The sequence below is a fragment of the Salvelinus sp. IW2-2015 genome, linkage group LG3 (assembly GCF_002910315.2).
Source record: "Salvelinus sp. IW2-2015 linkage group LG3, ASM291031v2, whole genome shotgun sequence".
In the NCBI taxonomy this organism is placed as follows: domain Eukaryota; kingdom Metazoa; phylum Chordata; class Actinopteri; order Salmoniformes; family Salmonidae; genus Salvelinus; species Salvelinus sp. IW2-2015.
The window spans coordinates 10,369,373-10,384,070 of NC_036840.1; the positions used below are offsets into that span (position 1 = coordinate 10,369,373).

The 14,698-nt window shown below is 39.2% G+C and overlaps 1 protein-coding gene and 1 long non-coding RNA gene across 2 annotated transcripts in view; one reads left to right on the forward strand and one right to left on the reverse strand.

The window, feature by feature from the left end:
• LOC111956076 (synaptophysin-like protein 1) overlaps positions 1 to 6,951 on the reverse strand; it is a 39,918-nt gene extending 32,967 nt beyond the window's left edge. The window contains exons 1-3 of the mRNA XM_023976510.2: positions 6,771 to 6,951; positions 4,862 to 4,980; positions 2,885 to 3,149 (exon numbers count right to left, since the gene is read on the reverse strand). Of these exons, the coding sequence (XP_023832278.2) occupies positions 2,885 to 3,149; positions 4,862 to 4,980; positions 6,771 to 6,842 (456 nt within the window). The 5' untranslated portion in view covers positions 6,843 to 6,951. The remainder of the gene's footprint in view (positions 1 to 2,884; positions 3,150 to 4,861; positions 4,981 to 6,770) is intronic.
• Positions 6,952 to 10,948: 3,997 nt separating this feature from the next.
• On the forward strand, positions 10,949 to 11,715 carry LOC112081351 (uncharacterized). Its single transcript, XR_002896478.2, has 3 exons — positions 10,949 to 11,328; positions 11,420 to 11,458; positions 11,630 to 11,715. It is a non-coding gene; the product is annotated as an uncharacterized lncRNA (long non-coding RNA).
• The last annotated feature ends 2,983 nt before the right edge of the window (positions 11,716 to 14,698 follow it).

Below are 14,698 nucleotides of genomic sequence, written 5' to 3' on the forward strand. Positions count from 1 at the left end.
TAATCTACTGGAGAACCATTTTGGGTTTAAGTATAACTTATGTATGAGTGAAGCTTTTAGTGAGAGGTTTAAAGCTTTAATATTTAATCATTTTAGCCCCCCAAACTCATATTCATTATATAAATAGGCACGTTTAATTTTCTCTGGCTTAGCATTCCAAATAAAAAGAAATATTTTTTGCTCATACGATTTAAAAAACGAGTCATCTGGAGTAGGCAATGCCATTAATAAGTAAGTAAACTGTGATAGGACCAAAGAGTTAATCAATGTGATTTTTCCATAAATAGACAACTATTTACCTCTCCATAGTTGCAGAATCTTATCTATTTTTGCTAACTTTCTATTGAAATGATTTGTGGTAAATTCATTTATATTTTTTGAGATTTGAATACCAAGCATGTCTACTTCACCATCCACCCATTTTATTGGTAAACTACAAGGTAGTGTAAACACTGTATTTTTTAACGATCCAATACATACATATGGTACACTTGTCATAATTAGGTTTTAATCCAGAGAGGCTAGAAAAGTGATCAAGATCTTCAATGAGACTGTGCAGGGGTCCAGATTGTGGACTTAAGAAAAAACTAGTCATCGACATACATTGACACTTTTGTTTTTATCCCCAGGATTTCTAACCCCTTGATGTTCTTGTTGGATCTAATTTTAATAGATAGCATTTCAATTGCCATAATAAATAGATAAGGAGACAACTGACAGCCTTGTTTAACTCCTCTTAAAAGCTCAATACTTTCTGAGAAGTATCCATTATTTACTATTTTACATCTGGGGTTGCTGTACATAACTTTAACCAATTGTATAAGAGATTCGTCAAAATTAAAGTAAGGAAGGCTTTTATATAGAAATTCTAGTCGTACTTTATCAAACGCCTTTTCAAAATCTGCTATGAAGACCAGGCATGATATCTTCGATGTTTCATAATGTTCAATTGTTTCAAGTAATTGTCGTATATTATCTCCAATATATCGTCCATGTAAAAAACCTGTCTGATCAGGATGAACAATATCTGGTAAAACCTTTTTCATTCTATGTGATATGCATTTCACCAGGATTTTTGCATCACAACATTGAAGTGTTAGAGGCCTCCAGTTTCTTAAATGGACTGGATCTTTATACTTTCCACGTGGGTCCTGTATTAGAAGTAATGAAATCAGACCTTCCTGTTGAGTACCTGAAAGTCTACCATTTGGATAGGAGTAATTAAAACATGCTAATAATGGATATTTGAGTACATCAAAAAAGGTATGATATACTTCTACTGGTATACCGTCAAGCCCTGGTGTTTTTCCAGACTGAAAAGATTTTATTTCCTCAAAATGTCCTCTTCTGTAAGTTGGCCTTCACACAGGTCTTTCTGTAAATGTGTTAATTTGACATTATTATTAGTAGTAGTAGTATTATTAGGGAAGAAATCCTTACAGTTAACATCATTCAGTGGAAATGGAGGAGACTGAAAAGAAAACATATGCTTAAAATATTTAGCTTCTTCTTTCAAAATATAATCTGGTGAATCATGGATAACTCCATCATTTGTAACGAGTTTCTGTAAATTATTTTTGGGTAGAATTTCTATGTTGAAGAGTCAAGAAAAATGTTGTGCCTTTTTCACAATTTTCCATCCAAATCGCTTTATTTTTGTAATACATTACACTTAATCATTCTTGAATAAGTACCTCCATTTCTTTTTGTTTTTCCTATAACCTATTTTGTGCCTCTATAGTAGTTACCATTACCATCTTCCTGCTCTGTTACTTCCTCTATTTCCTTTATTAGTCTAATCTCTTTTGAACTAAACTGCTTTTGTTTAAATGATTAATATTGTATTGAATGGCCTCTAAAAGTACATTTGAAAGTGTCCCATACAATAAGGGGATCTGCTGTACCTATGTTGTGCAAAAAAAAGTAAATTATGAATTATTTTGTCTTTGTGAAGAACAAATTGTCTTTCAATAGGCTTTGATTAAATGTTCAATATCCCCGTCTACGTGGAATTCTCTAAGAGTTATATGGAGGCCAATTAGACGGTGGTCCGATCGCATTCGGTCTCCTATTAATATTTTTTTTTTTACTTTTGATGTCAGCAAGAATGAGACGAGGAAGAAATCAATAATGTATTTTGCTGGTCGGAACAGTGGAACTGAACAAAAARTAATAACGGTTCTGTTCATTTTGATTCCAACCCCTGCTTAGAACGTAAACTCTCATCAAAGAGAACTATACCCCTGAACCATATGTCCACCTGAACCTAGCAAGAAGCYAAAGGTCAGTTTGTGCACAAGTCAGATCCCRCACCCTCCCTCTGGCTATAGAGACARGCAGATTTAACAGATTYCCTGAAGAAAAGAGAATTTTCCTAATGTGTGATTTTGGGAAAATCGAAAACAAAATCCATTTAGTGTTTTATTGCCCTCTGTATAATGATCTCAGACGTTCTTTGATGATCTGAGATGTTATTTTTTGATTTTTTTGGGGGGGTGATTACCCTGAAGTATTCTGGTTACGGGACAAGCAGAGGCTTGAATTTTGTTTCAGACAGGGTGTGTTTGAGATTGCTCAGTTTGTTCACAATGCCTAGAGGAGAAGGAGAAATGTACAGTTTGTGTAGTGTGTAGTGTAGTGTAGCTGTACTTGCCATGATTATTGTACGTGTATAATTTGTCAAATGTTATTTTGTTTTGAGTACAAGTAAAATAGTACTATGTTTAGTAGTGTCTTGTAAGCCCATGTGGGCTGGGCACCAGTAGGTGTATTACACTTAAATAAATAATTTCAATCAAAATCAAATCACATCAATCATATTAATGTCAAGTCACATATGGGGATTTCAATCTAGGTGTTGTGCTTTTACTTTCCCAGTACTCACAAACACAAACATGCCTTTCCCAGTACTCACAAACACAAACATGCCTTTCCCAGTACTCACAAACATAGGGCCGAAGTCAGAGTCGATGTACATGTGCATGTAGCCCAGGTAGATGAGCAACGCCACTATAGAATACAGGAAGCAGATGATGGCCACGCCCACAAAGAACTGGGCCGAGGAGGCGGAGTCTCCCACCAGGTGGGTGACGGGCACGGAGTGGTTACACAGAGTGGTGTTGGCCTCCACTAGAGCAACCAGGTTTAACCTGGGGACACAACACAGCTTTACACTTCAGTGTACATCTATACGTGATATAACAAGAGTTATCCAGAGTATTTCGGTAAGAGATCAGTGTCACACTGTAAATATACTGAACAAAAATATAAACGCAACAATTTCAAAGATTTGACTGAGTTACAGTTCATAAGGAAATCAGTCAATTGAAATCAATTCATTAGGCCCTAATCTATGGATTTCACATGACTGGGAATACAGACATGCATCTGTTGGTCACAGATACCTATAAAAAAAGGTATGGGCGTGGATCAGAAAACCAGTCAGTATCTGGTATGACCACCATTTGCCTCATGCAGCGCGACACATCTCTTTCGCAGGCTGTTGATTGTTGTCCCACTCCTCTTCAATGGCAGTGGGAAGTTGCTGGATATGGCAGAAACTGTAACACGCTGTCGTACAYGTCGATCCAGAGCATCCCAAACATGCTCAATGGGTGACATGTCTGGTGAGTATGCAGGCCATGGAAGAACTGGGACATTTTCAGCTTCTGTACAGATGCTTGTGACATGGGGTTGTGCCTTATCATGCTGAAATATGAGGTGATGGGGACGGATGAATGGCACGACAATGGGCCTCAGGATCTTGTCACGGATCTCTGTACATTCAAAATGCCATTGATAAATGCATTTGTGTTCGTTGTCCGTAGCTTATGCCTGACCATACAATAACCCCACTGCCACCATGGGGCACTCTGTTCACAATGTTGACATCAGCAAACCGCTCGCCCATACAATGCCATACATGTGGTCTGCAGTTGTGAGGCTGGTTGGACGTACTGTCAAATTCTATAAAACAACGTTGGAGGCGGCTTATGATAGAGAAATTAACCTTMAATTCTCTGGCAATAGCTCTGGTGGACATTCCTGCAGTCAGTATGCCAATTGCACGCTCCCTCAAAACATGAGACATCTGTGGCATTGTRTTGTGTGACAAAACTGAACATTTTAGAGTGGCCTTTTATTGTCCCCAGCACAAGGTGCACCTGTGTAATTATCATGCTGTTTAATCAGCTTCTTGATATGCAACACCTGTCAGGTGTGGATTATCTTAGAAAAGGAGAAATGCTCACTAACAGGGATGCAAACAAATTTGTGCACAAACTTTAAGAGAAATAAGCTTTTTGTGCGTATAGAACAYTTCTGGGATCTTTTATTTCAGCTCATGAAACATGGGACCAACACTTGACATGTTGCATTTATATTTTTGTTCAGTGTACTTATACCCAGGGGATATACTGTATAATGACAATAACAAGAGGATAGAATGGAGACTTTATATTGTCACAATTTCAGCTGCAAATCTTTCTGATTGACAATTAAAAAGTATCCTTTGTGTCATCTAGTTTAACCTGATACATCTTCACTGCACAGGTCACTTCCTGTTTGTGTCATACTACACCTGGAATAAACCCCAGTCCTTACACTGCACAMGAAAACACTCATTCAGTTTAATGGAGGAAATAATCAGTTGAGGTCATGGGGTCAAGTTGTTTCCTCCACCATGAACATCCTCGAACAGATGATATCTATACAACTTCCTTCACAGTTCCAGCAGGATATCCGACAACACATCAAGGCATTTCAAATATTTCAATTTTTTTTTTTTTTTTTTGCAGGGTCTAATAGTTGTATGGGGTATCAACCACAGTAACACACAGAGAGAGGACTGACTGACACCCACCTGAAGGGATAGCTAAAAGTAACATTCAGCGTCTCGTTCCTTCCTTCACYGCAGAAGAGTGACACGATATTCCTGCCAGAATAACCCCCACAGCTCCCAAACGCAAAGATGGCTGTCAGCTGTTTAAAACAGAGAAAGAAAGAGTGATTGAGAGAAAGAGAGATATCATGTCAACTGTTTTAGCTGAGCAGGGAGAATGGAGAAACATTGCTTGCTGGACATACTGTAAGATACTGTAGTAGACCAGCTCAGGGGGGTGTTTTGATAAACGGAATGAAAGAATTGAATAGCATGCATGCAGCATCACACCCAACGGTAAGCTTGCCAAGAACAAGAAGGATCTAACGGTCTACATAAAGATCTGCTTTGATCCTCTTTTCATTATCTCTGCTGCAAGCTATGTTGTTCTCTGTTGATGCTCGCTCTCTCTCGCTCTCTCTCTCTAGATGTAGGCTAGAGGGAGTTGGAGTGTAATAATACACGCACCTTCAGAATGAATCAGTTTCGGGTACAAGTTGCCCCTAAGCCCAGACCAAGGATCAGCTTTACCCTTTCTAGTAGGAACTAATAGGACAAGAAACACACAACTGACCTGAGATCAGTGTCTAGGGTGAACTTAATCTTACTTTGTCACTGTGCCTCCATTTTGGTTCCGGAAAGGCCCTTCTTTCTCGCCCTTCTGCAGATGTTTTCATTTCACAGTGTGACAACTTCCTGTTGACTGACTACCTAATTGTAGCAATTTGTGCCATCTCACAGCAATTAACATCTAGTGAGTACTGCAAGTGCACAGACAAAGACAATAGCCTGTTGTGTAAAAGTCTATGGTCAGATGACTGGGGTGTTGCTGCCCGTCTGGCCTGCAGCCTGTATCTTGAAGGATTTGCACAGTGAGAGAGAGAGAGAGAGAACAGCTGAATTTTTAACCTAATTTCCTCCTGCATAGCTACACAGGATTCCTTTGACTGAGTTATGCAGACAAGTCGGTTAAACTTGATTAATGAATTCTCTCTAAAAGCATGGATTCTGAGGACAACATGGTTTCAAAAGTGGAAGGAATGTGACCCTGGCCTGAAAACTGGATCACATCTCTTCAGTTCTGATTAACTCTCTAAAAGTCTATGCCTTGGGGAGAGGTTTACTAAGCTAACATATCGAATTGTTTTAAGATGGTCACACCATGGATAATTTAGCTATTTGATTTAGAATTTTAGGACCCCTGTAGGTATAAAATAAATATATATAAAAAATGATTTGATAAAATATTCAATTTGCCCAATTTGCCCATATACAGCCCATAGAAACGCATTGAATAACACATTCCAGGCAAAAACAGACAGTAAAAAAAATGTATCTTAAGGAATAAGGTTTTGAAGTATCTGTCCTATATCTAGGAGATACAGCCTAAGAAAGCTCATGAAATATGAGTTTTTTGGACACATATTTAACCCCAAAACGACTTCCAAACTTCCATTATTTTGTTTAACTGGTACCGGGTTTGTAGGTTCAGACACTACGTGTGAGAAGACCGGTTTTCGGGTTGTCTCATGGTCTTACAAACACAGGTGTAGCTCGGCCACCTCCCACCGCAGACTTTGCTAAAATGGAGAGTTGAATGAATGTCATACTGTAGGCTATCATTATTTTGTCATTGCAGAATCAGGAGAAAAGAGACTGACAAAATAAARCAAAACTGTGACACATTAGTTAAAAAAATAACTGATGAAAGCTTGTGTGGTTTGCTCTAACATGCAATATGATTGAAGTGCAAAAAAGCGTGATATACAGTCTTTTCTATTTTATTTTCTCAGGCCACAGCCCCGAACTAGAGTGAAAACTCCCTCCGCTATTAGAACTGTTGAGCTGCAGATTTTCTCCAGTAGGATTCTGGACAGTGTCGTCTACTTACCCATTCTACAAATTTGATGAATCCCAGCGGTTCCTTGAGAGGCKCCAAGTTCAGTCGAAATCCTGTCATCATCTCCCCCGACTCCCCACCTATTTAAATATTATCTGAATGAAAATGAAGTATATGTTGCCAGAAAGTAACAAAACACGTTTCAATAAGTTTGACAGAATGACGTGGTACTGCGCGCAATGGCTTTGTGCGCTCCGTTTTGGTGATGCCTCTCCCTCCTACGCAAATACCTGAGGCTACAGTAGAAAACAATTATGAAAAACGGTCAAAGTTTGCCATTACAGAGTAATTTTTACTCTCTCGGTTGATAGTTGCAATTTTAATCAATTAGGATTAGGTCTACTTAACAAATCCTAAAATGGCTAAACAACTGATAGACTAACGATGGAAAGTAACGGTTCTCTCAACTGCGCGTCTCGAATTTCGTATCCCAAAGGACACTGTGTAAGCCTGCAGATGACTGTAAAAAATGATGTCTGTCTTTCCCACTAAGCTGCTGAACCTTCGGTCTCTGTTTGGAAAAACCTTTCGGTCTCTTGTTGCAAGTTTCTGCTACTCTTGAAAAGGGAAAGGGGGATACCTAGTCAGTTGTACAACTGAATGCATTCAACTGAAATGTTGAAAGAAAATCACCAAACCGAGAATTCTTTAAATTCCTTCACATAATATGGGGCATCGAGCAGTTCAAAAGAAACAGGTAGAGTCATCTATATGTCCATAGCGGTGAAGTCTGACCTCAATTGTACCAGTAACGGTCAGTACCGTTTAAGATCTGGGAGGACGTTTTTTTTTCATGAGTATGGCCTTAGCCCCTATAGGGTGGCGCACAATTGGCCCAGTGTCGTCCGGGTTAGGGGAGGGTTTTGCCAGTCGGGGTAGGACGTAATTGTAAATAAGAATTTGTTCTTAACTGACTTGCCTAGTTAAATAAAACCTTTTAAAAAATAAATATAATACAGCATATTGGATGACTCTCATTCATATTCCATTCACCCAGTTCAATGTACATCGATAGGTTTAGGCTACTACATGATACTCACATTTTCCCTATACCCATCATGAGGTTGCTACAACCTAGCCTATGACTGAAAGTTTACAACGTGTAGGTGCACACAGGGCAACAGACACATTTGAGGTGACATACAGTGACACATGGACAGACAGTGACATTCAATACTGCATCAAGCTGATATAGGGTGTGATCATTAGTCCAACAGTTGCAGACGAGAGTTTCTATTGGACAAATTCAGGTATGTTTATCCCCGTTTTGTTCTGTTAAATAAACTTTTTCAACAGAATCGGCGGAATGAATACACCCGACCACACATAAACACAGTTCACTTTCATAGCAGCCATGTTGTATTCCTACTCACGTCTAAGTGCTCTCCTCCTCTCACCTCTTCCCTTGTGAACTTCAATGCACAACACATCAGCTGTACGTGACCAGGCGAAAAACCTTTTCCAAACCAAACTGCTACACACAGCCTACATCGTTGTCACCATATTAGCTAAAGTAATGTCATAGTCAGCATAGCTAATAGAACCAATGCGTTAGTAAACATGCTACAATCATGCAGTAACGTTAWTGTACAATCAGTAAGCAGTTACACCGGCGGGCCCGGTGGCAATAAATGAGTAATACCGAAAGCTTACCTTGACTTGGAAGAGTTCCAGTGCTGTGTTGGATAGTCATATCCAGCTAGCAAACTAGCTAGCTGCATTTGCTAGCTAAGTAAGTGAAACTGGGAAGAAAAAAAATTATATTCTCTCTCTCAAATTCTCTCTCGCCTCTCCTTCATTTTGGAAGATATATATATATTTTTTTAACTGTTCAGCTATTGTCTTGCTCTCTCTAAGTCAACTACTCTCCACATTGTATACACTGCAGTGTTAGCTATCTGTAGCATATGCTTTCAGTACTAGATTAATTATCTGATCCTTTGATTGGGTGGACAACATGCCATGCTGCAAGAGCTCTGATAGGCTGGAGACGGTCCTCCAGAATTTGTCATAATTACTGTGTAAGTCTTTGGAAGGGGGTTGAGAACCATGAGCCTCCTATGTTTTGTATTGAAGTCAATGTACTCAGAGGAGTGTCGTGGAAATTCTACACAGGGACACTCAAAGTCAATCTTAAATGAATCATTCTTTATTATCAGCGTGCTGGAGAGGTTCCAACCACCTAAATGCACCAAGTACACATATCGATCAGGAGCTCTCTTCTTTGGGGCAGTCCCGTTATCCCTTATATACTAGTTATAAACATGTTACATAGGCATAGTTCATAGGGTTGGTTCCGACATGTCTGATTAGAGGGGGTGAGGTTCACCCTGTTCTCGGCCAAATTATCCATTCCATGCATTTAGATACCATCTGTGGTCACCTTCGCCATAACAAAATGGCCAGGCCTTTCTTAATTTGGGAGCTCCCTCAACAGCTGGATCCGGGCACCTTTACACTGCACAGTACACAGTCTCAATAACTGTACTCTTAAGGCAACTGCCTCAGGAAGCCCCTCAAAGAAAGAGACACAGAACCATTGGCAAACATATTTTTAAAAACTTGGTAGTGGACATTCCATGAGTCCTTAATGAAAGAAAATAAACATCTTAAATCAGTCCTAAAAATATTCTTACTCTTCATCGRGTTTACTGCATCGTGGGCAGGAATAGGCACCTTTTGACCTGTTGCATTGAAATACAGTTCTGCATAAACTGTCCCGGGGACATAAAYTAGTCAAAATATGAAACCTGTTGTTTAACAAACCTGCCTAGGACCTTCAAAATGTTGGTGCTAGCTTATCAGCTCAATATTCRGTACTAAATATATTTACTTGGATCTACTTATTCTGGACACAGTTCCACATAATGGAAACAGATGATTGTTTTGGATGACATTACCTTCTTACTTAAATCACTGGTGCTACCCAAACTATAGTATTGAGTAATAATAATTGGAAAACTTGTCATTTCAATTATTCATACCTCTGTCCCAAATTTCCCCACTGTTGCCCTTACAGCCTGTTTTTTGTTCAGTGAGTACTGGCGGCTATCTATTGTTCCACAGGAAACTTCTCTAACCCAATCAAATGTAATATCAGCCCCAATGCTCAATCCCTCTGTTCATCATGTGACCTTGTATTGAAACATTTACTTCTTCAAATTACTAAGATATTGCATTATTAGAGTGCTATCTAATATTACCATTCACTTTGTTACTTTCACTAGTCTCCATATCTGTTTCCTTCAACTAAAACCCTTCTACTCTTTCCAGTAGAAAAAAACACATTCTAAATCACTACTCCTAATACACACCGATCCCTCTCAAACAATGTTCTGCTTTWACCCCTATCGCACTGTTTAAAAACAAACAACACAAACATAACTTTTTACGTCTTGGAAGGCACTGTTTTCATTTTAGTATACCTTCAAAAAGTGACACTATATTTTTGTTACCAATCTCTGTTGACTATTCCCTTTCTGCTTCAATATTTATTAAATGTCTATTATTTTAAGATCCATATGTAATGCTTTGGAGGGATCAATATGTATTAACWSGGCTGGCACTGTCTATYAGTCCCCTGWRGATGACATGGTGCTCTGTCCATAACAAGTATCTACCTAGCAAGTTAAACAGTTGAGTAAGTGAATATAGAAAATCATTAGGTCTATTTAACAGGGTATGGGATTTATTTCAAATGTATGACTAGGGTTGTTGCGGTGACCATTTTACCACCACACTGGTCGTCACGAGTCATGAAGGCAGTCATATTCCACATGACCGTTTAGTCATGGTAATTAGGCTTCTCCAAGCTCTGATGCTGCTGCTGGTTATTAGCAGCATACATAACTTTCTAACTACCTGGTACTCAGCACTMTATTGTCCCTCTAATCACTCTGACATCAATGCAAATGTAATCAGAAATCTAATCAAACACTTCACGAGAGCCCATGAGCTCATGTTGCTGGCTGACGAAAAGTAAATGTGGACAGTTYTTCCAATATGCACCTCGGAATTGGATAAGGACGGCACAGTTGCTTCTCSGTTGTGTCTGTCTTCATTTGTAGCCTGTGAGAAAGACCCTATCATGTGACAGAGAGCCATGTGAGTGAGATGGCTTCCGATTGCGCAGCACACTCAGGGAGAAGGGCACAACGCAGCAATCCGGGCCGCAAATGGCCTGGATTTTTTTAGGGTGCATTACAGCCACAAAGGGGATGCAGTCGTGAAATTCGAGGCATTATCAAGTGCTTGTCAAATTCTGAATGAGAGACTATTGGAGTGTGTGCACTCTAACAAATTAGGGGTTCAACCAGGGTTCTTCTAAGATCCTCAAAGTTCTTCGAAGAACCTTAGGGTTCTTGGCACTGAAAATTGCCCCCAAAAGGTTCTTCCAAGAACCCCATAGTAGGTGGGGTTCATTGAGGAACCTCCTTAGTTGGTGGGGGTTCTTGTAGGAACCTAACTGCCCAACTGAAATGTTTGGATTTGAAAGGATAGCAGGTGCAGGCACTTAACTGAGAAAATGTTAAGATCTCCTCAGTTTAAGGTAAGGTTTATCCCTTGTATGATCTAAATTKRTATTGTTTTAYSATGATACCGTCTATGTTTTCATATTTGTKCAAATCTTTCTAAAACAGAAAATGGACACAATCCAATGGATATCAATGAACAAAGAGGTAAGAATATGTAGGCTATAAGAGTATGTTGAAGGCTAGCTGTATTGGGTGCAGATGACTGAACTGCTCACTTCTGTGTATGCAGGTATCAGAACAAAATCCAAGGTATGAATACTGTCATGTGCATGTTTTGTTAATCATCTGTATAATTACTCTTTTTTGAATTCACAGACTTCACCCCCGTAYACCTCTGATGAATATAACAGGAAACCTGTTTGATCACCATGCACTGGAAAATCATTCTRGCTATGGATACGGAGAACATCAACATCACCACACTAGAGGACGTACACATTGGACTTGAGTTTACCTCATAYTTTGATTTTTTWWATTCTGCTTTGCCATTTAAATCATAATAAACACTGAAAACTAAAATKGTGTTATTGTTGGGGTTCCCCCACAGTTTCAATTTGAAGAACCCCTAAAGGATACTCMAGGAACCTTTTCTTTTTAGAGTGYACAGCCTGCGCAAAAAACWAAAGCAGAGCTCATGCCTTTCAAGCGACTTTTTTCAAATCATAATTAGAATCTCATCATGCAGCCTTACAATGTATTAAAAATCAAAACATATAGCCCAACGTTTGTAGAACAACTAAAGTTACATTAATAACTAAATTAAGCATATAGGAATACCTATTTCTTTGTTAACCGCTCAACACAGAACAGTCGCATGTGCGCACTCCCTCAAATCGTTTGGCGACAATATTTATATTTTATTCAGCTTTGTTMAATTGTATTCTTCATACTATAAAAAATATATAAAATAATGCCACAGAATTATAAGCAAGTCTGCTAAATGAACTAGTGCAGCCCACAGTCATTTGGCAKAGCCACATCAGGACCTAACATAAAGACAACTCAGAGTATGCTATTCTTTTCTTCTGAAATAGACAACATTTTCTTCATATCATATTAGACCGGTCTAAGACCTGTCTAAAATAAATAATGGATTTATTGTGAAGTTGTAGGCTATATTACATGAATTTATTCGACTTTTTAAAATGGCTTGGAGGCTATGTGTGAAAGCCAGGAGATGCTAAATGTGTTTATGTTAATTAACAGTAAATTGCTGAGTATATTGAGTATATATTATTTGCTTGCCAATCACCAGCTGACAACATTTTGTGACCGCCRCAGCCCTATGTATTACCAGGGTGGAGGGAATCTCATAAGCATTTATAGTTTTATTGGTTAGGGGTAAGTCAAGTCCCGTGCAATGCTTTAACCTTATCTTTATCAAATGATCCATAAAGGGACCACTCTGAACATTTCTCAGAATATTTTTTACACCACTTATGTACGTGTACGTGTGGGTGTGCAAGTTGTATGTTATTATTTTTTCTATTGTTATTTCATCAGATCTCTAGTAAACCATTACACTCAATAGTATCTTACTTTAGCTCTAGTAACCCATTATACACTTGTGTTACATCACAAAATCCTCCTCTACACCAGTGTTCTATTCATTCAGGGGTTTAAATATTCACTCTAGTGTTCTATTTAACAGCATATTCAGGAATAGTCCTATCTTCTTTCCTATCTTTACATTCACTTTTCCCTATATAAGTATACATAGGCATTCACATACACACCACTCCATGTGCATCCTATGCACCATATGTATCTTCAACAGTTCTCTAGCCTCCCAGAGACTATGGTACAGTGGTCCCAGAGCACATAGACAATTCCCAGAAATGCCTATAGAGCGCTACTTCCTATACATATAAAACAACAATAACACTTGTGCTATTATTAGCAGTCCCAGACGATGGGAGGTGGTGGACGGAACTCCCAGATAACATTATAGATCGAAAAACTCAGCTCACACAGAACTGGTTYGGGTATCCATTCAGTAATCTTTCTCACTGGAGCTAGTCCCCTGACAGCTCTCATTCACTCTCTACTTCAKGGCTGCCCAACCCTCTTCCTGGAGATCTACTGTCCTGCAGGTTTTCAATCCAACCCAAATTTAGCGTATCTGATCCTGCTAGTTAAGGTCTTGTTGAGTAGCTAATTAGTAGAATCAGGTGTGTTAAATTAGGGTTGGACTGAAAACCCACAGGACAGTAGATCTCCAGGAAGAGGGTTGGGCAGCGCTGCTCTACTTAATAGCTAAAATTGCTTATCAAATTTCAAATCAGCTTTTTGTCCAAATTTCAATCAGCGTAATATGTCATATCTCACAACTTTCACATCCACTTAGTACTATTCTTAAACACACTCAGTAATCTCCCTTATTACCCCATGTGCATCTTCAACGTTTCTCCTGTAGTTACTTCCTATGCACCATATGTATCTTCATTATACATATAGAATAGCACCTTGTGCTATTATCAGTTGCTGCAGACCACGTAGACACTTCTCTTATAAATGCCTACAGACAGCTGTCAGTGGGGCATGATACCGTTACTTGCCCTCGCTCTAGTCTTCTCTCGAAGACTATCTCTAGGCTTCTTCTGTCATATGTATCACTGCCACGGTTCCTCTATAGTCTCTACAGTCGCCATAGTCTCTACAGTATCTATAGTCCCTGAGCATCCATAGTCCCTATAGCATCACAGTCCCTACAGCATCCATAGTATATATCGTTTTTATAGTCAAACGCTATAGCCTCTATAGACTCTATAGTCTTGCCACATACAAATAGAATAACATGCACTTTCACACATTCACTCAGTAACTCCACACTCACAACTTTCCCATCCACTACACACGCAACTCACACCCACTACGTGCTATTACTTGACTCAGGACTAGTGGTACCCTCCTTAATTTTTGTTTAGTTTCATTTGTTTTATTATTATAGATTTTTATACAAATTCATTTAAAAGGGACTTAGTGTAATCCGTTTCCGTGTCCCTCGTTTGTTTGTGGGTGAATTGTCTCCTCCTGGGCAGCTCACAGGAAGGGTCTGGTCTGGGGGTCTCGTCCTCTTTTGGTCAGACTGGAATTTCCCTCACGCTTCATAAAATGTGCCACCGGTTTTCCTCGCAGACCCCCACTGGAAAGCTCCGCAGGCAGAATCCATCGTCCTATTTGTGACACCAAATAGTTGTAGAAATTCTACACAGGGACACTCAAAGTCAATCATTATTATCAGCGCGCTGGAGAAGTTCCAACCAACTCAATGCATCAAGTACACATGTCGATAAGGAGCTCTCTTCTTTGGGACAGTCCCGTTATCCCTTATATACTAGTTATAAACATGTTACATAGGCATAGTTCATAGGGTTGGTTCCG